The sequence below is a fragment of the Thunnus maccoyii genome, chromosome 15, assembly GCF_910596095.1.
Source record: "Thunnus maccoyii chromosome 15, fThuMac1.1, whole genome shotgun sequence".
Lineage (NCBI taxonomy): Eukaryota > Metazoa > Chordata > Actinopteri > Scombriformes > Scombridae > Thunnus > Thunnus maccoyii.
Genome location: NC_056547.1, coordinates 3,078,277 through 3,105,934, shown reverse-complemented (window position 1 = coordinate 3,105,934; position 27,658 = coordinate 3,078,277). Strand labels below are relative to the sequence as shown.

General features: G+C 38.5%; 1 protein-coding gene across 2 annotated transcripts in view; it reads left to right on the top strand.

Annotated features, from left to right (window-relative positions):
- The first annotated feature begins 3,790 nt into the window (after positions 1–3,790).
- LOC121912819 (F-actin-uncapping protein LRRC16A) overlaps positions 3,791–27,658 on the top strand; it is a 41,260-nt gene continuing 17,392 nt past the window's right edge. For both annotated transcript variants that reach the window (XM_042435274.1, XM_042435273.1), the window contains exons 1-9: positions 3,791–4,251; positions 11,196–11,293; positions 17,895–17,945; positions 24,379–24,438; positions 24,780–24,901; positions 25,866–25,963; positions 26,065–26,135; positions 26,568–26,641; positions 27,500–27,575. In XM_042435274.1, the coding sequence (XP_042291208.1) occupies positions 4,212–4,251; positions 11,196–11,293; positions 17,895–17,945; positions 24,379–24,438; positions 24,780–24,901; positions 25,866–25,963; positions 26,065–26,135; positions 26,568–26,641; positions 27,500–27,575 (690 nt within the window). In that variant the 5' untranslated portion in view covers positions 3,791–4,211. The remainder of the gene's footprint in view (positions 4,252–11,195; positions 11,294–17,894; positions 17,946–24,378; positions 24,439–24,779; positions 24,902–25,865; positions 25,964–26,064; positions 26,136–26,567; positions 26,642–27,499; positions 27,576–27,658) is intronic.

Below are 27,658 nucleotides of genomic sequence, written 5' to 3'. Positions count from 1 at the left end.
CCCAATTTGGGGTTCTCTAATTTCTCTACAGTCAGAATAACAAAATAATTTGTGTTGTTTGTTCTTATATTTTATTTGCATTCTGGTTTATTGTATTCAGTGGTAAAATTACTTAAACAATTCGCCATGTAGGAGCTTTAAACTTTGTGAAGACAATATGAAATAAACTATTTTAACACAGGATTAAAAATGTCTATCTAATGAGTCTAATGTTATTGTAGAAGTTACATGTCAGTCAGATATTTATGGCAGATTATTCCACAGGTTTGGTCCATAATAATAAAGGGCAGCCTTTCCATTACGACATCTTCATTTTAATGCACTAACCCTAACATCATCTTTAGTTTGCAGTGGGACATTTAAGCTTGTTTTACTATTTGACAAGTTTTTTTTAAAATCCTGAAATCTTATAACAACACAACGTGTCAGTGAACAATCATTACTATTGCTGTGACATCATTATTTTGGGCGACAATAGGAGTCAAACACAGACTGTGGTCAAGAAAAGTGAACCAGCGAATGAATCTGACATTAAAAAACATCAGTGATTTATATAAATATATAAATGTCCCAGCCACAGCAGACATGGTGCACGATATTTTCTTTATTATTCCTGGAAACTGTATTTTTTGCACTGTCCCATGTTTTCTGAAGGTGTGGGACTGTGGGAAATATTATGTATTTTGGTTTAATAATGGTTGAAAGTTTAACGAGGCAGTTTCATTGGCTCAGGATTTTATGCTATTGTGCCATAAATCTGCTGCTTCAAGTCAGATCATGAGTATCAACATTTTTAACTATTAATAATTTTAAAAATCCACATCTATATAACTATTTTGTCTATTTATTTAGCCTATTACAACAGATTGATGTGCTTAAATTAAATCCATATCAGCCTATAATTCTAATGGTGGGTCACGTTTACAAAGAAATGACTCCCACACCCATTCGGCCAGGAAAAGGCAAGGAGAGAAAGAAATGCAAAACAGCAAGAAGACAAAATAAGGCAGGAAGGAAAGCTTGATTAACACAAAACAAATCAGAAGCTGAAAGGGAGAGAACAAGGAAAGAGAAGGACAGGAAGTGAGTTCAAATAAACCATTGGACTGAGGGAAGAATGAAATATAAGGATTTGTTTGAGTCAACGCAGCAAGTTGAGTTGAGATTCCTAAACCTCGGACAGAGAATGAATTAATTTTCTTAAAGAGTTAATCTGCATTGTCTTGTCTGTAAAAGACTTTGTAGACCAGTGTCACACTTTAGCAGACAAGCTTCACAAAAACATGATTGGTGTGTTTGAATATCTGTTATAATGTTGCTGAACTCTGTTCTTTACATACCTGATAATGTTCTGTTTTGTGTCTTTTGCATGGTGGCTTAAAAATAAAATAAAAAGTGTTGAGCTCTGCTGTAAAATAAGATATATTAGTGAAAGTCAAGTAGATTATTTATAGAAATCATTTCACATAAATACTGCATGGGCTTAGGAGTGTTCACCCAACCATTGACACATTTTACTATGTATTGATAACTTGTAAGTACAGTACTTGAGTAAATGTAGATTTCCTGCTTTTTCAGGATTTTTCATTATGGGGCTGTTAACTGGCAAAGTGGGAACACAAGCCTCTATCCTTTGTTTATTTTTTCCAGTTGTAACTGAGGGCTAAAAGAGTTACAGCTTACTTTCAGTGCTGTTGTTGTTGCCAGTAAAAAATGGCATCAACGCTCCATTCCTGTTCGACTGCCACCTGTTTGTGTTTGTAAAGAACAGATTTGTTTTGCTCCAACAGGATAAAGTTGAGGAATTAAATCAGTGTTAGAATTCACACAGTAAATTTTCAAGGGGACAAATATCTTTGCAGGAGGGCCGGATTTGGCTCGGGGGCCACTATTTGCTTACCAGTGATGTACTATGTATTAGGACAGCGGTTCCTAACCTTTGGGTCAGGACCCCCACAGGAGGTGGCTGCATTAATCAAAGTGGTCGCTAAAAAAATAACATATTTTGGACACACAAAATTGTGATTTTTTTGTCAAGCTTTCTTCTAATTTTTGCTTTATTTCTTGTGGATTACTGTTTTACTTCCTCAAGCCCCTAAAAGTATTCAAATAAAACAAAGTAAATCCTCTTTCTGAAGCTGCAAGGTTAGTCAATTAATCGATTACTCAATCAATAGAAAATTACTCAGCAGCTATTTTGATAATTGAATAATCATTTTTGTAATTTTTTAAGCAAAAGTGAAAAAAATAAGCTGGTTTCAGCTTCTCAAATGTGATTATTTATTGCTTTTCTTTGTGGAACATGATGATAAACTGATTATCTTTGGGTTTTGGACTGTTAGTCAGAGTAAACTAGGCATTGAAGATGTAACCATGGACTGTGGGGAAATTTAATGGATATATTTCACTATTTTCTGTCATTTTGTGGACAAAAAAATTAACCATTGAATCAAAACAATAATTGGTAACTTAACTGGTAAACAATGCAACAATGTGACAAGGGGGTCACAGGCAAAAAAGGTTGGAAACTATTGTATTAGGGGAGTAATGCTGCATTCATGTGCTCCTCGGAATGTCCCATTTCCCGAGTTGGGAAGTCGTTCTTCTGACTTTGGTGTGTTCATGAGCTTTTAAGTTGTAATGAGGAAACAACATGAACACTATAAAGAAGATGTGTTGTATTTTGTCCCAGACTTGTTGCTGCACCAGTACATTCCCTAAAATTTCTAAAATATTGCTTTCCTTGACTTGTTATCAAGGTTTAGTGAATAAATAACCTTTCTAACTAATCTACGTCACTCTACCTGGACAGCAACTTATGTTACAACCTAATACCATATTACAGATTTAATGTGAGCAAATATTTGATATACAATACATCAATCAGTAAAAAGTTTCCTGCCATTAACAAAACATTTACTTACGTCCGCCATGTTTCTGCGTACGTCAGCTTTCAGCAAGTGGTGTACCAAAATTTTCACCAACTTTCTGAGTTGTTGTTCTGACTAGCCCCTGACTGATATATTGGTCAGCTGACCAGCTGATATTGATAGATATATCGGTATTGGCTTATATATTGTGCAATATGTGCTGAGATATACACATATATACATATTTTCTTAAAAGTTGTATGGGCAGCATTTTATGTATATTTGATCCTTTTTTCTTGATTCAAGTTTAATGTATATATGTTTTTTTCTCCCTTGTTTAAAAAAAAATTCTAGTTATTTATCATTATTAAATTCCAAGTGAAGTTAACTGTTTCAGTGCACTGATGTCATTTTATACAATTAAGCAATATTACAAGAGAGGGTGTGCTCTAACGTCATTGTTGACACAACAGTGATTTGAGCACGTTCTAAATGTCTAGTTGACCAATCAGATTGCTTGGTCAGAGCTACCTGTTGTATAATAAAATTTATTGTTAAACTGTAAAATATCATGCCTCCATTACATATCTTTGTCACAAGTGGTTTATAACCACAGATGAGGGATCATTGCAAAAAAACTGTGTTTATGTATTCTGTATATATGAAATCATCGGCCAAAATATCAATATCAGAATTTTTTTACTCTCTAATATTAGTATAAGCATCGGCACCAAAAATCCAGTATCGGTCGGGCTCTAGTTCCCATTTGAGGGTGCGTTCACGTGAATTTTCCCGGTTGGGGATTCATTTTTCCGATTATTCCGACACCCCGTTAATGCGACATAATACAGAAACATGCTACTGGCTTAAATGGCCACCAGATGTCGCCACTTTACCATTTTTTTTAGCAGCAAAAGTTTTTTCCTGGACAACTGCAGGAGAGGAGGGATCACTGGAGTGTGTGTGCTTGTTGTCATACACACACACACCGACTGTCTGTCCTCACTTTTGGATTTAATCTGCCTCATATTGAAACTACTTTTTAATCAACCCTTCCCGTCACTTCAAACCAGTATAATGCAGAAGTAACGTGTGTATGTGTAAGTGTGTGCGCGTGTGTGTAACGTTCTCATACAGGCATGCAGACAGTAACGGTTACTGTAGGTAAGCAGGGTGTCGACAGGTAACCAACGTTAGGTTAGCTGGAGAAAACGGGACAACACCTTTTTACCGTATTTTGTCGCTTCCTCCGGGTTGAAACTCCCAAACGGAGCCGCTTCTCTTCTCGGGTGTACCCGCTACCACCGGACCCCGTCTTCGGTGTTTACATCGGCAGAAGAAATGTCGGAGGAAAAAACGGACATTCCCACAGAACTGCTCGGTAAGATAACGTTAACTAGTCATGGTTAGCGGTGAGATTGCGTCGGTAACTTCAGCTACCTGACTCCCACCGGCGCTGCTGTTGTTGGCAGACAGAGATAATTAACAAGTTAGTTCAACTTTTGTATTATATCTCAGGTGAGTAGTTGTAATTAGCTGCTAAATCACAGCAGAAACAACAACAAAAAAAGTTAATATAAACCCACTAATGTCTGTCACAGAGGTTTCACAGGACATAAACATACTTTAAAGCCAGATTAATTAACCAAAAACTACACTTAAAGTTACTTAAGCAATGCATAAAAGAGCTTCAAATGACATTTAAACACATACTATGAAGGATATAGCTTGAAATAATATAGGAATGTTACTTTTTTTTGGGGGGGGGGGGGGGGGGGGGTGAAAGCGTCATAAAGCATATACTCACCAATTAAACAAGAGTATTTATCATGGGAGAACTGTAGAAATGCTAAATTGATACTAGAAAAGGTGAAAACTAACCTACTATCAAGCAAAATAAACTGTATACCAGTTATCTTCACTAATGTTGGAACATTCTGGTGACTTACTAGTGTCTATTTAATGGTGCAACTATCACAGTTTTTTAATTTTTGGGTTTTTTTTCAGCATATAAAGTCATGAGTTATTTTCATGCCCTGAGGGTTAGACTGGCTACCTGAGAGTTTCTCCTCTGCCACTTCCTTATCTGAAATGGGGGAGAGAGAAAGCTTTGGGAAAGGGGTGTGTCCTGTGAAATTCCTTTGGATTGTGAGATATTATCAGCACAGACTGCCTGGATGACTGAGTGTCAAAAAGAAAAACAAAAACAATAAATCACTGCAGTTCTGTTGGGAAAAGTAGCCAATAAATTAAACATTGGCGGGGTTGTTTAAAAAAAAAACAACCACTGAGCTGTTAAGTTAAAGCACTCTGGAGTTTGACCTAAATTGACTTTTGGAAGCAGATATTTATGGATTGAAGCTGTTGCTATCTAATTCTTTTAGCCAATGCCCCCAGTTTTACAAATCTGACCATTTAACTGCTGTGTCAGATGATAAGAGGACTTTAAGAACAGATTATTTTTATAGACTGTCACAAGAAATCAACAGCAAAGCCAGTATAGGGTGGTGAGGCTGACTCACAACAACCCCGTGCTCTCTGTTACGGTGTCTGCAGCCCCATCTCACACTGTATGTCACTGGACGGACTGATGAATGGGGCTTTTTGTTGGCAGCCCTGCTGTTGTTTTTAATAGGACGGGCTGACCTGACGCTGCTCATCAGCAGCGTTTTAAAGCTAGAGGAAGAGGTTAATAAGGTTGTTGTTGACGTGCAGGAAAGCTGAGTGTAAAGTGGGGATGGTTAGGAAGGGGGGGGGGGTTTGTCTTTGGATTGAACCTTTGGCAGCAGAAAAATGTTAAAGTACAGGCCAGACACACTCACATGATAATACCAGTGTAAACACAAAAATAACATCAGTCAGTTGCCTTGGTTGTGATTTTCAAAATTAAGCAGAGATATAGTTTATTTTGCTTTCTAAGTTAACTCATTCACCCCTCAGACTAGAACTGCATTATTTTTTCAATTTATCGATAGTTCAACATCACATTTAGGACCATTGTTGATCGACAGATAAAATTAATCTGCGACTATTTTGATAACTGATTAATTATTTAAGCAATTTTTTTAGCAAAAATGCCAAATATTTGATGGTTTTAGGTTCTCAAATTGGAGAATTTGCAGCTTTTTCTCCTCTTACATGACAGTTAATTGAATCTCTTTGAGTTTTGGACTTTTGGTCGGACAAAATAAGCCACTTAATGACCTCACCTTGGGGCTCTAGTAAAGTGTAAAGGGTGTTCTTCAGAGTTTGAACATTAATCAATAAAGAAAATAATCATTAGTTGCAGCCCCAGTCTCAAGACTACAACAATCCACCAACCAAACATATTCAATTAACAGTATAATGATGTAAAAATAGAGAAAAGCAGCAAATTAAGGATTCACTGATACAACTTTTTCTGTTCCAGTACCTCAACTCAGGGTATCTGCCAATACCGAGAACCAGTCAGACAGCTGTGATCTCTTAATCCCGCATTTAAAATCTGTAAACCTCACTGTGTGGAACTCGTTGTCATGTTTTTGTAATGTAAGATAACACGAGGCCACCGTGACTCATGGAAAGTAACTGATCGCTGAAATTCATTGATAAAGAAACAGTGACACTGATAAAGAAACTGTATTGAATGTGGATTGTTCACATTGTTCACATTTGGCTGATACCTGATCAGCTTCTTAAGGTCATTATCTATGCTGATGACAATCCGCTGTATCAGGTTGGTGCGTCCCTGGAGCACATCTGTTTGCTTGCACATTTAAGAATCTGGAACTTAAACATTAAGTAGATTATTCCAGTTGTTGTTGATTAATCATCTGTTGTTTGGCTACGGATCATTTCAGCACTACTAGAACTACAGTAAAGGCGCCTTTAGACTGTTCGACAACAACAAGCATGTCAGACTGTGCGAGTCATCTATAATAAATTCTTGGTCACAGTCTGTGTGTCAGATGACTTGATATCAGTTTGAAGCTGTCAGATTGTGAGATGAATGTGTGGCGCTACGATGTAAATAGAAACAAGTAGATATGAAAGCAGAGACACATAATTAGTTCACGTCATCCGACTGCAGCTCTGATGTTTTGAAAATGCAGCAAAGTCACATTAATGTATTTTTAATTTCACTTCCATCATTTTGGTTTTTGTGTGTCATGGGCGTATGAAGGGGAACAAGTTTGTTTTTCTCTCTAAAGTTTATTCAGTGTATTCTGTGTCACTTCATGTCGTATTCTGATTGGTTGGTAGATGTGGCTGTCTTTCATGGTGGATGAGTCTTACACTGAGTTCTTGGGCCAACATTTTGGATTGAAGACCAAAGATTTCACCACATTTCTCTCATGATTGTCAACTTTTGTCTCAGACAGCCCAAAATCACACTGTGCGAAGGCGCCTAAGTCATCATTTCTGTTGTCTCTTTTAGGAATGCACCAATCTGAATTTGATGATTCAGTACTAAAGCCCGTTTTTTCCTAGTTCAAAATCTGTCACTGCCATAGACTTTAAAAAATATGAATGTAGTTGCCGTGATGTCACCCATTGGTTTATGGACTGCCGTTTTGAAGCCTTGAGTTTGGAGATTTGACCCACGTCATCTTTGATTTTTGGAGCCAGAAGTGACCATATGTAGACGAGAGGGTGGAGCTGACCCTAATGCTAGCTTCTAGCTTGGTTAGCATCGGTTAGCACAGTGCATTTACAGTCTATAATTAACCCTCCTGTTGTCTTCCTGTCAACCATGCAACTTTTGTCCTTTCGGGTCAATTTGACTCGGGAGGACAAAAGTCAACAGATGCTATAAATTTTAATAAAATACCCAAAATTCAATGAAAGTAGTGATCATTACTTTTACTTGCAAAGTGTGTGGTATGGAACCAGCCATGTGATTTTCAGGCAATTAGATGACAGATATCTATATTTCTGATATAAAAACATTTGAAAACGGGTCAAATTTGACCCGAGGACAACAGGAGGGTTAACTGTGATAATGCTAATGATAATTCTAATTTTTGCTAGCAAAAAACAGACTTAAAACCATTAAAACAAAATGTACTCACCAGAAATACTAAACATACGATTCCTTAGAGGGTCTTTTAGTACAATCAAGCGCTGAACAAGACTTTTTTAGGCAACCAAAATGTTACAATTAACTTTCATGAGCTGAAAACACACTAAAATAGCTGCAGCTACGCCTATACTCAGTGAATCTGTGGTTACACCGTGGTTACATTACATAAACAACATTGACGCCATGGTAGTGACTTGTCAATCATAACGTAGCCACACCCTGAAGCATACGCTGGTTTGTCATCTACAGTATTTTATTCTAAATGGGACCATAATTTACGGAATGGACATCATGCTGTATTGAAGAAGACTTGAAACTCTGTTCAAGAAACTGTTCACTGAGGTAATAAATCAAGTGAGAAGTCATTTTCTCATAGTCTTCCATACAAACGGACTTCTTTATACAATCAGTGGAGTCGCCCCCCGCTGGTCATTAGAGAGAATGCATGTTTAAGGCATCATTTTACTATGCTCCAGGTCACATGAGGTTGAAACTACACATCACCTGTTAACTATAAGTGGAAGCTGTCAGCTACTGTTAATGTTAACAGAGCAGAGCACCAAAAAGAAGAAACAGTTACTTGAGATTAATCACGTTTGTCTGATATTTTAGTGAAGTTTTAAATTGAACTGTAAGTTGTGATCATAATCCCATTTGTTGGACTGTTGCAGCCATTAAAACATCACAGATTTCAATAATTCATTCAGTGTTTAGAGCAGCAGATAGACCAGTTTTCATGAATTTGTTTTAAGCTGGATCATTGCTGTCGGATAGAAGAGAGGTGCTGACAGTAATTTAGCTTTTAAAGGTTGCAGATTGTTACATTAAAGTAATTAGTCAGCAGGGAAACTCCTTGTTTTGATGTGACTGTGTGTTGGACGGAGGGAGAAGTCCATGTGTTTCTAATCAGCCTCCACGCTGCTGCTTCGTGCCGTAATGTTTTGATCCTCCTCATGACCTCATCATGTGTCTGGGCGCGGAGAGGGAGGAGGAGGGCGACATGATGTCATCAAGACACCTCCTTCTTTATCGCCATGCCTTCTTGTTTTCTGTCTTGTTCTTGTCCCCCCCTCCTTTTCCCTCTTGTGCTCACTTTCTTGTTACTTAATCTTTCTAACTCTTACTTCTTCACCCTCCCCCCCCTCTTCCTCCATCTGTCCCTGGATTTTTCCCACCACTGCTAAAAAAACAGCAGAGGTTCACTAGACCTCTTGCCCAGCATTAAAACAGAGCCAAATTAACAGAGGAAGAGGAGGATCCAAGTCTGTCTGGGCAGAAATCCATAGTGTTTCATGTTTTTGCTTGATCCTCACAATACACTGGATTGTCAAATGTAAAACACTCTATAGACAGAAGACTATACTTTTCACACTACATTTACATTGCAGAATATAGAGGCTTTACAGTTTTGGCACAAAGCGCTGAGCAGCTACAGCTGGCTCCATCATGGAGGTCTGAAAAAAAGATTAAAGTTAATTCAATAAACATTGTTCCTTTATAGATGTGATTCTACATACATGAGTACAGCTGCAACAGAAAATGAATCGGCAACTGTTTCAATGAAATAATCGCTTTTTTTTTGTTTTAAATTCAAAAATGCCAAATATTTGCTGCTTGTAGCTTCTCATATGTTAAGACTTGAAGCTTTTCTGTGTCATACATGATAGTAAACTGAATATCTTTGGATTTTGGATTGTTGGATTGTCAAAACAAGACATTTGAAAATATCACCTTGGGCTCCAGGACATATAAAAGGCATTTTCCACAGTTTTCTGACACTTTTTAAGCAAAACAACTAATTAATTTATCAAGAAAATAATCAGTAGCTGCAGGCCTATACGTGAGTGTTTTACAGGGTATTTATTAAGATTCAAATAAGTGATTAACATTTAGCATTTGAGGAACAGAAAAAATGTTTAACTGACTGAAAACACTGAAATAAAATGAGAAGAAAAGCAGGTAAATTGGCTGCTGTGTCCATCATTGTTCAGCAGCAACAACAACCAGAGTACGGATGACATTTTTACAAGTTACAGGGATTTTTTTTATTTGTTAACCTGGGTCTTCTTCTCTTATATTTGTCCATTATAGCCGTCGGTCATGATAACAGTTTGTTCACCACATCTGTCGGAGAGATTTAGGAGAGATACAGCAGCTACAAGGATTTCCAGGGAATTCAAAGACACATTCGAGACTATTTCTGCTATTGCTTGCTTGCTGGATTCAGCAGTTTCCAAATCTCTAAAAGCTGAGCTGGTAAATAAAATGTTTTCATGATCATCAGTTAATGGATAAAATAAAACCCTTCCTTTTGGATTTTATCCAAATGCCCAAATTTCCTCTCAGCTCTTTGTTCATGTTCTTTCACAAATAGTGTTTGGTTTGATGTTTTCTGTTTAGTTTTAACACCATGCTGAAGATCAGGAAATCAAATCACATGTTTGGATCCAAACCAACAATGAACTGATCTACTAACAAGTATTGTGTGTTTATCAAAGCCTGATATATCTGATTCCTCCGTTGTTGTTCCAGAAACAGCTGAAAACACATCAGTGAGCAACACCGCTGCACTTATCACAACCTCTTGACTTTGTAGTGAAGTTCTTAGAGAAATATACAGTGTATATCCAGAGGTTGTGATATGTAACACAACAAGCTAATGAAGCTCTGTAAACAGAACATTCCTGCACATGCTCAGTGTCGTCTGTCTTACATAGAACTACTCTCCAGAGACTGAAAACATGATGCTGTTATTAGTCTTTGGAGTCATTTCTAAACAAACTAATGAGACCAAACTCTTCATGATGAAGGAACATAACACCCAGAGCAGCGGTGTGACTCACTGACGTGTTTTTAATAGTTTTTGGGCAACAACAGAGGTCTACAGCACAGAGGCATGAGATTTGTTGTAAGTTGAAAACAAGCAACCAGAAGAATTCCACTCATGACACTGTGAATACTGCCATAATGGCTTGTTTATGTGGACTGATAGCCACAGTAAACATGGTAAACATTTGAAGGAGCACCACATAATTACCACTTTAATTAACCCCTCGGTTTTAGCATTAGAGGCGTGACGACCGGTTCTATTTCTGCTGCAGTTAGCGGCATGTTAAACAGGACCAAAACGAGGCTTCAGGCGATGAAATTTCCCATCTGAAACTTCCGTACCTGTCGTGTAATGAGTTTTAATTTAACCCCCCCCCCCCCGACTTTTGTGGTGGTAATTGTCAGGTGTCTTATAACCTTGTTGTCTGTTGCAGAGAGCGTGCGGGAGGCGGTGGGTCGGAGGGTGAAACTGACCCTGAGGCGCAAAGTCCAGCTGGAGGTCAAAGGTGACAAGGTGGAGAACAGAGTGCTGGTAAGTGACAGCTGGTCAGTTGTTTTTCCTACCAGCTGCGGTATGAATTCGACCACATGTGGACTCAAGTTTATGCTGCATGCTTTGGTTTCCTGAGCTTGAAGGTATTTTTTAATTATAGGGTTTGGCATTTAAATGGTTTGTGTGAATTTAAACTCCTCAAAGGTTTGCGCATCAATAACACAAAGATTAGCCTTGTTAAGTAAACTGCCTGAAAGTATTTCCTAGTCATTACTGTTAAAACTCATTACTCCTGAAAAATAGTTGCCTGGATATCATATATCAGTCAAACTTCACTTTTTTTGGCACATTTCATCGGTGCAGTTCTGCAGTTACAGATGACTGGCAAGCTGATAATTAGACAGAACTGATTTAAACTGTAAAACAATTTGAGATTAATGCACACAATATAATAATAAAACCAATAGGATGGATTTTGAAAAAAGGAGTAAAATAGATAAAAGACTAACAATTAAAATGGATAAAAGGGAGTAAAACATTTTAAAACATGAATACAAGATGACAAAATGATTAGATAAAATAAGTATAAGAGTATAAATATTAAAAGCTGCCTCACCGCAAGTTTTTGTCCTGCACTTTGGAACAACTAGAGGACTCATATCAGACCTGAGGAGTCTGTACATTACAAATAATGTATGTCAGACAAAGAGGTTGGTGCAAGACCTGCAAATGCAAGTAAAAGAAATTTAAAATTACAAGAACTGAGGGGCAACCAACCAGTTAAGAACTTTAAACTAGGTGTAATTTCTTCTCCTCTCTCTGGTTTTATCACTCCTAAAGGGAAAACAATCCAGCAGACTGACTGTGTAGGTGTGGACGTGTTACTACAGGAACCAGTGACAAGCTCAAATATGAACCAGGAAGTGCAAGTTGACTCCAAGACGCTACACAGCAGTTTATAATCCTTTGAGGCAGGATTTTAATACACTGGAAGGTAGTAATCCTACCTGTGTGTGCGTGCACCTTCACATACTGTATATGATTGGCCAATGACTCAGGAGTTTTATAGCTGTGGCCCTCTGTAGTATTTGTTTTTTATGTGGCCTTAAGCTAATAAGTCTCTCCTTGTGATTCTAAATTAAGTTTGAAGTGTTAGCGACTGGATTTAGGTCCTTTTCAGTGGACTTTATTGTTCCAGGTTTCATCCTCCATAGATATAAATAAATTCTGTGCTGAAGTGCCTTTTTAGCAAGACGGTGAATCCCGTCCTGTATCTGACGCTGACCTCTGACCTCGGAGGAGGAGGAGGAACCAAAAACGCAAATTAGGCTGCAGTGATCGATTCTGATATTGGGTGTAAATGTGCACAGGACTCTTCTGTGTTTTCATCTTCTGCATGTGTGTAGTAGTATCTAAACTCTTTCTAGAAACCTTGAAAGCAAGATTTCAAAATAAAAGAGCAGGCTGACAACGAACAGATCAGGCATGTGATTGATGATTGAAGTGAATGGGAAGTCTACAGTGCAAAGACAATCAAAACACCTCCAAAAAATCAGCCTGAAATACAAAGTTAACCAGAAACTGACTTTAATGGGAGGTTGTTTGAACTTCCTGCACTGGGACACCAGTTATCTACTGGCCTTTCTTTGTTCCGATGTGTTGCCTGTCTTAAGCGCTGAGCTTTTGCTCGACTAGGTCAAATATTTTGAATGGCTGCGGCTACAGTGGCTCAGTGTGAGAGGAGGCTGCTGCTGCTGTGAGTCATGAACGCATGTTCGGTGTCTGTGACTGTTAGATTACTGATCTTTTGTTTTCACTCTGCAGCTCAGATACAAATCTTTTTAAATCTTAACCGGGCAAACTGACAATGTGAGTTTTCTCACCGTCTCATGTCTGTTTTGAAGCATCAGGGCCACCAAAGTACACATACTTGGCCTTGTTCCACATCATTTAACAAACTAGTTAAACTCTATCTACATACAGATCTCACAGTTAATGTAGTGAAATACTACTTTGTTCTCTTTGCATACAGTACAAACCTTTAATTAACAAGATCCACTCTCTATTTGCTTGGAAATTCAATTTAGAGTAGCTTAAAGGAAATTTTACGGAGCCTTTAAGGTATCACAGAGAAAAAATAATAATAATTGTGCACACTATTTAATAATTCGTGCTGTCAAATTACTAATTCATGCAACCAATTACTGTCGGGAACATTTTTATTTTACTGTAAGCTGTTCATCGTGTATGTCAGATACAGGTTGGGAACATTCATTTGGCTGCCACTAAAAAACAGTTTCTTCCTTCTCAGCCAACAAAAGCTGATTGGACGTCTTTGTGTTTTAGCTTCAAGTCACCTTAAATTGCTGAAAACTCAAACTTAATAAGATTTGACACTGGATTTGAACTCGATATCAAACCACATCCCCTCGTTTCCTGTATTTGTCGGCCAAACCTCAGCTCAGACTAATGATTAATCCGTTAGAGGAAGTGCAAAGAAGAATCATGGATGACACATAACAAACATATTGAGTAAAAAACTGCTGTAAGTCATGTGTAAATGTGGGCTTGATCCCCCCCTGACTATTCAGGATGCTGCAGTATGTTTCCTGTCCTTGAAAAATACTTATGATAATGTAGACAACAGATATAATGCAGCAAGAACACAAACATTCTCTTCTGTGAACTCACAGTCACAGTTAAGTAAGAGGTGGGTGTTACTGCGGCTGGTGTCATGTAACTGCAGGTATGTGAACTCACCTCAGCTGTTTTGTGAGTGTGAATATGAAAACTTACAAAAAAAAGGGTAATCAGTATCAGGATGCAAACCTGGTTACGTCTCACTGACCCATCCAACCCCCCCCAACGGCCCACGATGTGCAGTTAAACCCATTTTTAATTTTTGAATATATTTCTTTCCTTTGACAACATACCACATCTCTTGCAGAATGTGACTACAGCTCCTGTTGGGACTTGACTAAAGCAACCCACTCACAGCCAAAGGGTGTTTGGACACACACACACACACACACACACATTCCACAGCTGTAGATCCTCAGATTAGAAACCTGTGCTATAATCTCTCGAAATGACGCAAAACGCTCTAAGTGTCTCATGATAATGTGTCGGGCGGGATTTGTTTTCATTTGTTTTAAAAAATTAACACAGATTGTTTCCTGAATCACGTTACAAGAAAAAATAAACCAGCGAATGTATCAGAGGAAAAACATCTGTGAGCCAAAAAAACAAGAGTGAACCCAGAAAACACTCTAGAGTAAAGGATACGGACTGATGATGTGGCTTTTTTGGCATCATTTATTAGCTTTATTTCGACTGAAGTGGCAGCCAGCGCACCTGAACGTTGGAGTCAGTGATGAAGTGCCTTATGGTGCAAGATTGCGCCACATCAGCAGTGTGTGTAAATCTATTTCTAAGGTTGTTTGTAAGTCCTTCCTACAGCTGTAGCTAGTTTCAGACTAGTGATTTACTGAATAGATATCTGAATAGATAAAGTGAGAGGTTAATATGAATTACACTACCTTATTTGGTCATTTAGTCTAACATTATTGGCATTATGTTTTGTAACTTACGCTATATTGTTATTTCTGTATAATATAATTCAAACTAGGGTTGGAAATATTGTCATTATCAATTAATCTGACGCTTATTTTCTTGATTAATCGTTTTTGTCTGTAAAATGTCAGAAAGTATTGCAGTATATAATTTCTCACAGCCCAAGTTTATGTCTTAAAATGTCTTTTTTTTTGTCTGGCCAGCAGCGCAAAACTCAAGAATTTTCAGTTTACTATCACATCTGATAAAGAAAAGCATCAAATTCTCACATTTGAGAAGCTGGAACCAGCAAATGATTGTTATTTTTGACAAATGACGAATTGACGTATTGTTGCTGCTCTAATTTAAACAACTTTTTTGATCGAGTTACAAAACCACTTCTACTCTTAAACTCAAACAGGTCATATATTATTAAGCTAGTTTTGTGCTGTAACGCGGTTACAGTTACAGTAGGTGTAAATATGAAGTGAAAGAGCTGTTGTTGTTTTGTGGTACAATCCATGTTAATTTAGTGATAAATAAATCTCCACCTAGTAAACAAAACTAGTCTAAGTGGGAACACAGGCACAACTGGTGCAACCAGCTCCAGGTCTACCAATTGCCACTAGATGTTGAGCCCCCCCCAAAAATCTGGCTGTGTTGAATTGACTGAGAAAAGCCCCAAATTCCTGTTTTTCCACACTTTCAAGATTGGTGTGTTTATGGTCATCAGAAATGTTTGGGTTCACATCATAATTCGACCAGCACTGTGCTAGATTGATTGGTTGCTGCTTGCTTGTCTAACCTCAGCTCCGTTGTCTTTATCTAAACTAGTGCAGCGCCTGTTCACAACGGGCCGACTGCTTGGCCTCCGGCTGCTACTTCAATGCATAGAAACATTAATACAGTTGATTTGAGGTGTGAATGAGTATATACACAGAAAACATGAAAGAAACTAACATTCTATTATACACAGATTTTATAAATAATAAGTAATCTAATCGTAAATAAGAGCACAGAGTGGAGCGGCTCGCTGATCGCTGGTTTATTCTAAGTTTATTAATATTAAACGTATCGTGTGTCCAAATTGCACCAAATTTGACACTGCACTCCCTTGGATCCCCAGCATTACACCTGCCAAGTGTGGAGTCGATCAGTTGAACTGTTCAATAGATACATGAAGGACATATATACATACATACTGACCATACAAAGATTCCTTCCTTTGGTAGATTTATATTTTGTGGATTCTGTAACTGAAAAAAAAAATGGTGGTGAGCAGTAAACCTGAATCTCTCTGAAAGTCTCCCTTCAGAATTGACAAAACGTCATCAATGTTATTATTCAATCGGTGGTCTGCAGCGTCACTATTACATCAGCTGAATCAAGTTAAACTGCAGGTTTTACATCAGACACTGTTAGCGGCGCATCATGGTCCAGGTTTTTCACTGTTGCTCATCTGTTTTTTATTAAGCAGTCTGCCCATGTGGACTCGCTCACCTGCTCGCTCACACACATCAACCTGCTTCCACGTCTTCAAAGCACCTGAACCAGACATTTAAACTGAAAACAGGTTGTTCACATTGTCTCTGAACACATCGCTATCCCTCAGGCAGGTTAATACCTTTTCCAATTGGCTGAGACTCCCATCAGTCAGGGAGGAGCTTGTATCTTATTGGCTGTTCTCTGACCTTTGAGCACATGTGACCTGGCGAGACCTCTCTGAGCTGTGGGTTACTGTACATACCACAGCTGGCTCAGCCTCCTGTTAACTACTGCTCGCTCTCTCTCTCTCTCTTTCTCTCTGTCTTTCTTTTAATCCCACTGGAGTGAAACTGTGAATGCGCGGTCCGTTTTTTATTTGCAGCGTTTCAAACCTCAGCTCAGCGTTCGCACACCGGTGATGAAAATAAGTTACTAATTTCGTCAGCCAGAAACACACTGGCGTTGGCTGAGCAAGCAGCCGTAATGTGCACTCTCTCTCTCTCTCTCTCTCTGGCAGGACAGAAGTTCAACACGTGGTGAAAGATAATATATATCATTATCCCACTCAGTGAAAAAACATCTCCAGAGGTCAAGGCCTCTGCCAGCTTCTCTGAAAGTGAAAATAGACAAAGCTGAGTGGACAAAAGGGCCAGGAGGAAACATATTATGGTCATATTATGACCTTCATCACCTTTCAGTCTATTGTGTAAATGCATTGTTTAAATTGGATAATAAATGGATCGACAAGGATAACATGTTATAGCGAGACTATTTAGTTCCAACATGTTCCCAAGATTTTAAAAGACAAACACAAAATATGTAACATAAACCTAAATAATTAAATGCATAAGAATGTAAAATAGCCGTAATCTGCAGGCAGAACATGTTATGTGTATATATATTTTAAAAGTTGTTGTAGAAGCTTTTGCTTATAGACAAACTTTGCTTAGCAAGCAGCATTTTACAGATGAGTGATTTAAGGAGAATTCGACATTCATACTACAGTTATTATGCAGCTTTTTCAAGATTCAGTATTGCAATAAACTTTGTTTTATTCTCTTTACAAACATGAAAACAGGATTCAAATTCATTCTTTTTTGTCTGTTCCTACATTTTGTTTGTATTTGTACAGTATGGTTTCTATCTCTAAACACAACAGCAACCCAGTCACTGTGAACTTATATTTATTTAAATTAACAGTGTTAATGGACATCAAATCTCAATACACATTTGGTAACTGAAATGTGATTGGGGCACTGAAAACTGTGAAGTACTGAAAGATGCTTCTTATTCTCTAATCAGATATTTTATAGATCTAAAGAATTTTACCAGATTTAGACTATTTTACTTATAGAAAAGTTTCTGTATGGCTGCTTATATTTAGACAAAATTTAACATTTGAGAAGTTTGTTAAATGAAGGTTTTGTTGGAAAACTTGTATAAATGATAACCAGGCCTATAAACTACTCATAAGGACAGAATCCGGTTCGTCTTTGACACATTAATGGTGATATTGTCCTGTAAGTGTTCATTGATATAATGTAGTGAGAATCTCCTGGTTTCTGTCTCTCTGTGTCTGACCAGTGTGTGTTTCTGTCCTCAGGCCTTGGCATCACATCGAGCCTTTCTGCTGACAGCACGCATCCCATCCAAGGTTGGTATATCTGTGTGTGTGTGTGTGTGACATGGTGCAGAGTCTATACAGCAGCAGAAACAGGCTGTAAACGTTGAATTTTCCTTAAATATCATCGGATCTTAAACACTTAAACCTCAGCGAGCAGCGTGACGGTTCTCGTCATTCTCTATCTTTTGTAGCTGGTTTTCATTTGTTCATTTTTTCCTCTCCTCTCCATTAATTCCTCCACCTCTTCCTCTTCCTCTGCAACTATTTTAAGAATCGACTCATTTTAAGCAGAAAGGCAAAATACTTGCTGGTTGCAGCTTTTAAGATTTGTGGATTTGAAGCTTTTCTGTTTCATACATGGACAATAAACTGGATATCTTTGTCTTGATCAGACAAAATAAGTGACCTAAGAAGAGGGTCTGACATTTTATAGACAATTCATTGATTAATCAAGAAAATAATCTCTTTTTCTTCCTCTTCCTCTCTACTTCTTTGGTTTCTTATTCGGTCAGTCCACACGTGTTGCTTCTTGTTCTTCTGGAGTCACTTTTTCTTTCCCTTTTGTTCGTTTCTGTTCTTCTGTTCGAGTCGATCAGTCGCAGCGAGTCTTAACACATCCCTGATGTTTAGACTCATGCAGGTAGAATTAGACGTTCATTTATATAAACTGTGCATCATTAGTCACATATCATCTCCTACATTACCTGTACCTTTGTAACTGTGTCGTTTGGTGGATTAAAGGATAATAAGATACTTGTTAATGGATCAGTTCGTTGTTGGTTTTTTGTCTTTTCGTTGGATTTGTTGGCATTAAGACAAATATCGAGCCCTTTACCCTACTTTCTGTTGCATGTGTTTTAACTTCTCACAGTGTATTTTACTAATCTCTGCTTTTATTCCTCACGTTACACTTAATAACCCCACATTCATGCTGCGTCTGTATTTCTTCTTCTGCTTCTTCTTCTGTCTAGTTCTGTCTATGTGAATTATCTTGATATTGTAGTGTCTCTTTCAGTTCTCTCTCTCTCTCTCTCTCTCTCTCTCTCTCTCTGGTTTACACTCTATCTCTATGTCTCTCTACCCAGATGAGAACAGGTCCCACCATATGGAGACATCTGATAGTTTTACCCAGAATGCAGCTGTGAGAACGCAGCCTGTGGGAAAGGAAAACACTGGGAGGAAGAAAAGTTCAGCGTGGAGAGCGAGAGAGTAAAAACATGCTGGAAACAGTTAAAAAAAAAAAAAAAAAAAAAATATTTTTTGATTGTAGTAAACTTTGAAGTGTTTCCTAATACAGTTAAGTAAAAAAAAACATGACAACGTATGTCAGAAAATTCACTTTCAAGGGATAATAAGTAATTTAAGTGCTTTTTTGGCAAGATGATACCCATCTTCCAGACAGGTCCCGCTATATTTACAAGTTATTGAAGAGGAAACTTACAAGTACTTCGGATTATGACTCAAAAAAAAAGCCATTGCACATTAAGATTTTAGCCTGAAGTCATGAACTTCCCACTTTTAAGCTTCATAAACTGCTTTAGAAATTATGAGTCATCAGAGCCCCTTTTTAAAAGAGAAGTGAAGCCATAAATGCAGATCTAAAATTATTGATGCTCTTTTCTTTTCTCAGCCTCTATTTTAATAGTTCTCATGTAACCCTCCGGTTTGTTTGTTTATCGCTCTCTTACTGGTCATCGCCAGTCTCAGGCCAGACGACATATAAATAACTGCGATACACTCAGTATTAACTGGTCTGATGCAGAGTGAAACTGGGCTCTGCTCCTACTGGAACTAAACACAGACTCCCTACAGGTCCTGACCTTTGACCTCTGTATAAATAAAGCAGAAAAGATCATTTCCTGGTAATAAAGTGCAATTAGATTGACCCTTTGTAGCAGAGAGAGATAATTGTTGAATCAGTGAAGTAATTTAACTTTTTCACATCCACAATAATATTTGTCTGGAGATTTTTTTTTATTTTTATTTTTTACAGCTGGGATAAAGAGACCTCTAGAGCCAAATGTAGCTGTAATATCATTGCTGAGAAAATTATAGAGCCGTTTCTAAACAAACTAAAGTGATCAACTTCCTCATAATGAAGGAACGTGACTCACTGATTTGTTTTTAATAATTTTTTCGGACAACAACGGAGGTCTACGGCACAGAGGAATAAGATAAATCAGGCTTTGGATACACACAACTATAGAAAATTGGCAGCTATATCATTATTAGAGCTGTTTTGTAGCACAGTTCAAATAAAATAAGTGAACTCTCTCTGCCAGCTGACCCCTGATCTGTTGTTCCAGAGTAGGCCAGTGGTTTTCATAGCTGTGCGCGTGCGCATTTTTGTTGGGACCTTTTCCGGTATAAACACCGACCTTGTCGGGACCGGTGGTCGTCATGGGGACCAAAGCCGGGTCCTAACGAGACAAAACGTCGTTTATGAGGTCCTGGTTAAGTTTAGGGGTATTGAGGGTAGGTTAAGGTTGGGATTAGGGTTCAGGTTGGGCTCTGCGCAATGAATGGAAGTCAATGCAATGTCCTAACAAGGATAGCTGCATAAACGTGTGTGTGTGTGTGTGTGTGTGTGTGTGTGTGTGTGTGTGTGTGTGTGTGTGTGTGTGTGTGTGTGTGTGTGTGTGTGTGTGTGTGAGAGAGAGAGAGAGAGTGAAACAGAGGGTGGTTTGTTCCTCGGTGTGTACAGTCCCAGCAGAGAGGCAGCGGAGGGAGAAAAAAAAGACAATGGAGGAATTTAACAGCTGGCAAGGAAAGGAGGGGAGGGGGCACTGTTTCTCTAGATCCCTCGCCCTCTCTCTCTCTCTCTCTTCCTCTCTCTACATTCCTCATCCCTTTTTACTCTTTTTCATAACTCTGGCAGTGAGATAAAGAAGTCAAAAAGTATATTTACCTCCCTTCTTTTTCTCATCTTGCTTTCTCCCTCCTGCTTTTTGATACCTTTTATATCTCACTTTTCTCTTTGCATCTTTTAGCTCAACATTTCATTTTTTTTTTTTATATATCCTCTTTTCTCCGTCTCTGTCTCTGTTTTCTCCTGTCTTTGTTTTCCTGTCTTTTTTTCCTTCCGTTCACTTGCTCGTTTTGGCAGCGAGTTAGAAGTCCACTATTATTTTTACTTTCTCTCTCTCTCTCTGGATTCAAAGGGAAATGTGTATGAGAGGTTGTGACGCTGCTCCAGACATTTGTTCTGCAGACTATTTGTAGCTGGTGTTTTTACATGCCTTTTGTCTCTGTGAGTTTTTTTTTTCCTATCTCCAGGCTTTGTTCAGGTCTTGATAGTAATGATTTCATAGTTTCATATCAATAAATGTCTGTTTCTGATTAATGTAATGTAAATGATTCAGCCTGCTCACAACCTGCCTCCATCATTTGAGGAATTTCTCACAGGAGAATTGCTGATTATGTAGATTTTGTAATGCGGATCCATTCCTTGAAGTTTGTTCCTCTTTCCAAATGGAGGTTATGGTGACGCACTAACTAACATGTTTTGTCCATAGACTGTAAAAAAAAAGGACATAGTCAGCAAGTTTGACTGTTGCTATCTTGGTCTTTTGGAGCCAGAAATGACTATATTTGGACAAGAGGGTGGGGTTGACCCCAATGCTAGCTGCTAGCTTTGTTAGCACATTGCATTTACAGTCTATGTTAACTGGAGATATTGCTAATGCTAATTTTGGCTAGCAAAAAACGGGCTTAAAACAAAAAAATGTACTGGCCGGAAAAACTGAGCAGCTCATTGCTTAGAGGGTCTTTTTGTACAACCAAACACTGAATCAGACTTTTTAGGTGACCAAAATGGTAGCGTCTTGTCAGTCACAACATAGCTACACCCTAAAGCATACCCTGCTTTATCATCTATTTTACTCTAAATGGGACCATAATTTATAAAATGAACATCATTCTGTATTGAAGAAGGCTTGAAACTAGGGATCGAGACCATAAACTCATCAGGAAAGTATTTTCTAAGGTAATAAATCAAGTGAGAAGTTGGGTCATTTTCTCATAGACTTCCATACAATCGGACTTCTTTTTGCAGCCAGTGGAGTCGCCCCCTGCTGGCCATTAGAGAGAATGCAGGTTTAAGTCATTTCCACATTGGCCTCATTTTCCAGACCCGGAGCTTCCATGGATGTTTAAAGACAACTGGATACAGGAAGCACATTTGACATAGCGGCCAAACCGTGTAATTACAACGTCACGTGATGTACATTGACCTAAAGAAACTATTTCCCATAGACTTACATTGTGAAAGAGACGTCTGAAAATCAGTGGATGTTTTTTTTAACATTCACTATCAGCATTTGATCCATTTTGAAAGTCTAGAAGAGCTGCACCATTGAATCATTTTATCCCCATTCAAGTTAGCAGGAGGGCTAATCTGGAAGTTAGCCGTCTTAGCCGGGAGAGGTCTCTAGTGAGCGTGCTCCATGGATGCATGCGGCCCATAGAGCGTGCGCAGTGTGTTTTCATCTGGGCGATTTCTTTACAACAGGAAGTGGCTTTTTTGGCTTCATGCGCCACTGAGCCTGTATCCAGTTCTCTTTATACATCCATGGGAGCTTCTACTCTAAAAGTCCAAAACAAGTTGAAGCTTGATGAGGCAGTTCAGTCAACCTCAGCTGTGCAGTATTTCAACAGGCTAAATAAGCAAAGACGTTGTTTTTTGATTTAACATTTTAGTGCTAGTTTCTGCTTGTGGACACCCTAATATTACACCCATATGTGATAGTTGACCATGTCATACCAAAACTATGGGCATTAATCTGCTGCTATAACAGCCTCCACTCTTCTGGTTTCAGGATTTCTACCAGATTTTAGAGCCTGGCTGCAGGGATTTGCTCCCATTCAGCCACAGGAGCATTAGCGAACCCCATCCCGAAGGTGCTGGATTGGGTTGAAGTCAGGGATCTTAAAGTTGCAGGCCACTCAAGTTCTTCCACACCAAAGTGGGAAAACCATTTACTTTCTGGAGCTGGCTTTGTGCTCAGGGGCATTAACAGGAAAGGGCCTTCCCCAAGCACACTATTGTCTAAAATATCATTGTATGCTGGAACTAAACTAGGAAAAACAGCCCCAAACCAAAAGTACACACAAGAATGTGGATAGGGCTGTTCACATAATTATGGATGTACTTACAAACACTAATATGGACGTTTTTGTTCTTTTAATTCTTGAGAAAAGAACATTTGCAGAGGATGAATTTTTGCAAGAAACCAAATGTGAAGACAACTCGCTTCCCAGGAGTTAAACCGTTTAACACTGACCATCAGGTTTCCTCCACAAGATAACAGGAATGTGGCAATTTTTGAAGATTTGTGCATGTCTACGTTTTTTTTTTTTTTTTTTTTATGGTTTAGACATAACCAACCCTTTTTTTTATCCAGATCAACTTTAAATTAATAGCTAGACATTTTTGGGAAATGTCCTTATTTACTTAAATGAGAAAATGGATACTAATGTCTGTGCGCTTAGTAACATGCTAGCTATTAGTTAAGATTAGCATGACTGGAAACAGGTGGGAACAACTAACCTGACTCTCTCTAAAGATAAATAAATCTACCTAATTAACACAAACAGAAATATAAAAATGACCATTTGTGGTTTGAGAGGGGGTTAAACTACTACAGTTACTACTACTACAGTTCTAGAGATGACCATGTCAGTCTGTTTCTCTTGAGTGAACTTTTCATCTGGCGCCATCATCAGATTAACATTTCATTTTTCCCAGTACTTCGCTTTATGATCAAAAACCTTCAGAACTAATGGCATCTTTATCAGCTGTACTTTGTGCTTTGTGGTAAATAGCAAATGTTAGCACGCTAACACGCTCAAACATGGTAAACAATGGTACACATTACACACAAGGTTAGCATTGTCATTGGGTGTCATTGGTGTCTGTTACCTGTAGCCCTCATCTAATAAATATAAAGTTCTTTATGAAACACTTTCATTGTTTTCTTCTGTCTGTCTAATGAAGTTGGAAACCTCAAAAACTAATCAAAACTTTTGCTTCAGAAGCTCAACATCTGCATTACAAGTCAAACTTTTTGCATCATTTTAGGGGAAAAAATAAAGTAAAAGCATATATGGGCACTCAGGAGTGTTTGTGCGTCACCTGAAGTCTTTCGACATTCAGTTATTGAAAGATTTTACACTTAATGTCCATGTTTGGTAAATGTTTCCTGGAAAAAAAAACCTCCAGTTCTCTGGAAGAGGCAAATCAACTGGTTAGTTTTTTTCCTGAGAATTTCACATTGTTGAGAATAAAGTCTCTCGTGGGACATATCTATAACCTTCATTTATGATTCATTGAATTAAAGAACACAAACAACACAACATGTAGCCATTGTAAGGCTTATATGAAGTAGATGTAGTGTAGAAATACATGATTAACTTGATATATATGTACAGTTGAATTTCATCACATCTGTCTGTGTTTCTTCAGGTTGAACACTCCTTCAGCTACCTGGATATCCAGGGAATCAGCAGCAACAAGCCCACTCAGGTACAAACACACACACAAACAAAAAGCAGTTTTGAAATCACAGCATTGCATTAATGACACACAAATACACCTGACCGCAGCTTATGTTTTTACACACACAAACACACACACACAAATCTCCTCCTTTCATAGTCTTTTTCCTCCTTTGGTTCTAAGTTTTTACTTTGTCATTTGTTTATCTCTTCTTCTTCATGGCTAAATTGAACTTTTTTAAAACTGCACAGACTGCAGCCAGTCTGTTAAATGGAAATACAGCATGGGGGTGTCAGCATTTTATTATTCTCTCAACAGCATTTTGAGTCATTCAGGTTTTTTTCCTTTGCATGTGTCGCCCCCTGCAGTTGGTGTTGGAGTGTGAGCGCGGCCCATGGAGCCTCCGGCTGAGCTCGGTGGAGGAAGTAGACGAGGTGATCGCTCACATCGGAGGCTGCCTGCACCGGATCTGCCCCGCCGGCTCACCTGTGTAGGTACCACACAAGAGTCTGAGCGAGAACAGAGAGGAAATGAGGCCTTCAGGGGCTTTCAGAGGGTGGGAAAGAAGGGATCATTTAAAGCTGTACACTGTCATTTAAGTGTTTTGATTTTAAAATGCCACAAATTATGTTGCTACAGTAACTGAAAGTATTAAAAACAGTTGCTGTGAGGAACCGAAAACGCAATTTATTGAACAAATATGAAAGTACATTTTCAAAATAAAAGTTCATTGTTAGTATGATAAATTATAACTTATAGTTCAATGTCACTTTTGATGCTAAAAAAGTAGAAGTTTTGGTGTAATGAGTCGTAGCTTCTTCCGACACCTTTTGGTCCTGTAGAAAATGTAGAAATTGTTTTACTGTATTGTGTTGTTGGAGTGATTACATTTATTTTCTTACATTAAAGGGATAGTTTGACGCTTCCTGTTCACAGTGATACAATTTAGAGCTGAAACAAGCAGTCAGGTAATCTGCAATAATTATGTTTATCAGTTTTTGACCAAAAAAATACAAAAATTGACTCGTTTCAGAGTCAAATGTGAAGATTTTCAGTTTTTGATGCTTGTCTTATGTTTGTCTTATATCATAGTAAACAGTCAATATGTGGCTTTTGGGCTGTTGGCTGGACAAAACGAGAAATTAAAAGTCCTCAATTTTGGCTCTTTTTGTAACATTTTTCACTGTTCTCTGACATCTAATTGACTAATCAATTGATTGAAACAATCTATAGATTGATCGATAATGAAAATAGTTTGAGTTCGTCTCCGTTCATTAGTTGTAGCCCTCTGACAAACTGGCTACTGGGATGCAGTATTTAGATTTTTCAGAATTGTGTGTTCAGGGAAAGTTTATTCTTGTCATTTTTTTCTGTTTTTGAGGATTTTAAATGAAGTTTAGAAGTAAGATTTCCTTTTCTCTCTCTCTTTCTCTCTCTCTCTCTCTGTAAGGAAGGAAGGTGATGAGGAAGCTGAGTCTGAAGCCTCCGGAGAGGACGGCGGCGCTCCAGGCCGTCTGGGATGAGCAGGGCTCAGCTGATCTGGGACCCTGCGGTAAATCAGCATGAACATATTCGGATTTCAATTTTTTTTTTTTTTTTTTTTTTGTATTTTAATATTTCGAGTGAATCTCGCTGTCATGTGACTCTTTGCAGGCGGTTTCTCTCATCAGTACTGGTGTGTGTGTGACTACCTGGGTCTGCCCTACAGAGAGGAGGTCCAATGGGTCGGTGCCGTAGACTTGAAGCTTTATTGTTTTTCTGCTTTATTCTCATATTTCCGTCTTTTTCTTGTGAACATCCTATTTTTTCTTTTATCAGCTGCTTCAATGTCTTTTTATACGCTTTTTATGATGCATCTTCAAGTGTTTCTTCTTCTGCTTTTTTCCTTCTTCCTCCTCAGTTTAATTTATACTGTTCGGGCTTCTGTTGCTTCCTCATATGAGTCATCTTCTTCATTTTTTCCTCTTGTATTCTTCTGCTTCTTTTTCTTTTACTCACTCATCCACCGCTTCTTGTACAGCCGTTTTTTCTTCTTCTGCTACTTCGTCTGCGTCTAATCAAATCTCTTTTTTCTCTGCTCTTTAATAACTACGGCAGATTCTTCTCTTTGTTTTTCTGTCTGTCTCTCACCTGTCGTCATCTTCACCTCCTTTCAGGATGTGGACACCATCTATCTCACTCAGGACACCAGAGAGCTCAACCTGCAGGACTTCATTCACCTGGAGAACAGGTACGTACGCTGCTCAGCACCTCTGGGTTCATCTTGCATCATATGTGCGAGTCTGACAATGAATTTAAAGCTTTCAGATGAAGTGAAGGTGAGCTGATGAGGAAGGAATGTTTTATTTAGAGCAGTATGACAAAATGTGACAAAAGACTGGGTTCCTGGAATGACTTAATTTTCAATTAATGAAGCAGGGCTTCAGGGTGAATCAAGGCCAAAACAATTCCTAACTAATCCCTAATCAAAACAAAAGAGGAAACAAAAGACATTTTCTAAACCTAACTCCCTGTAATAACAGTGTACAAAAAGAAATGGCGATTCACCCCTACTGCTTCAAGAGTTTAGTGGTCTTAACTATGTACAAGGCTCATTATCTACAAGGTCTGAGCTGTCACGCTACACAAAGCAAGGCAGCTTTAGCAAACGGCTAGGCTAACACAGACTAATTAGAGCTACAAATGCTAACGACGATCCCACACACACACACACACAACGCTTGACAAAAAGGTGGAGGGACGAGGCTCCGCTGACAGAACCGACCCCCTGGCGTCACCTGGCAACCCCGGACCAGCCAATCCCCGGCGGCCGCGGCACGAAGGGACAGCCGATCCGGGCTGGAACCGGCACCTGTCAATAAACACAGATCCCGTACAGAGAAGACAGAGCTCCCACTCTGTGATGAAAACATTGCACAATTTCACACAAAACTATACGGCAGAGGGCCGTAACACTTGAATATCTTGGGCATATATGGGCATATATTCAACAATGCAATACATTTTATATGTGATTTAACATTTAACAGCCTTTAGTGTCACTCTATAGTATATAATCTCTATGTTTTATGTTTTATGTTGTCTGCAGGGATCTGGTGCCAATCATTGCAGCTCTGGAGTACAACCAGTGGTTCACTAAACTCTCTGCCAAAGACTATAAACTGGTAATAACAAGCCACTCCACTGTTACTACAACCATATGTAAAACTTGGCTTTGTGTTTCATATTTCACTGAGCAGTGTGTGAC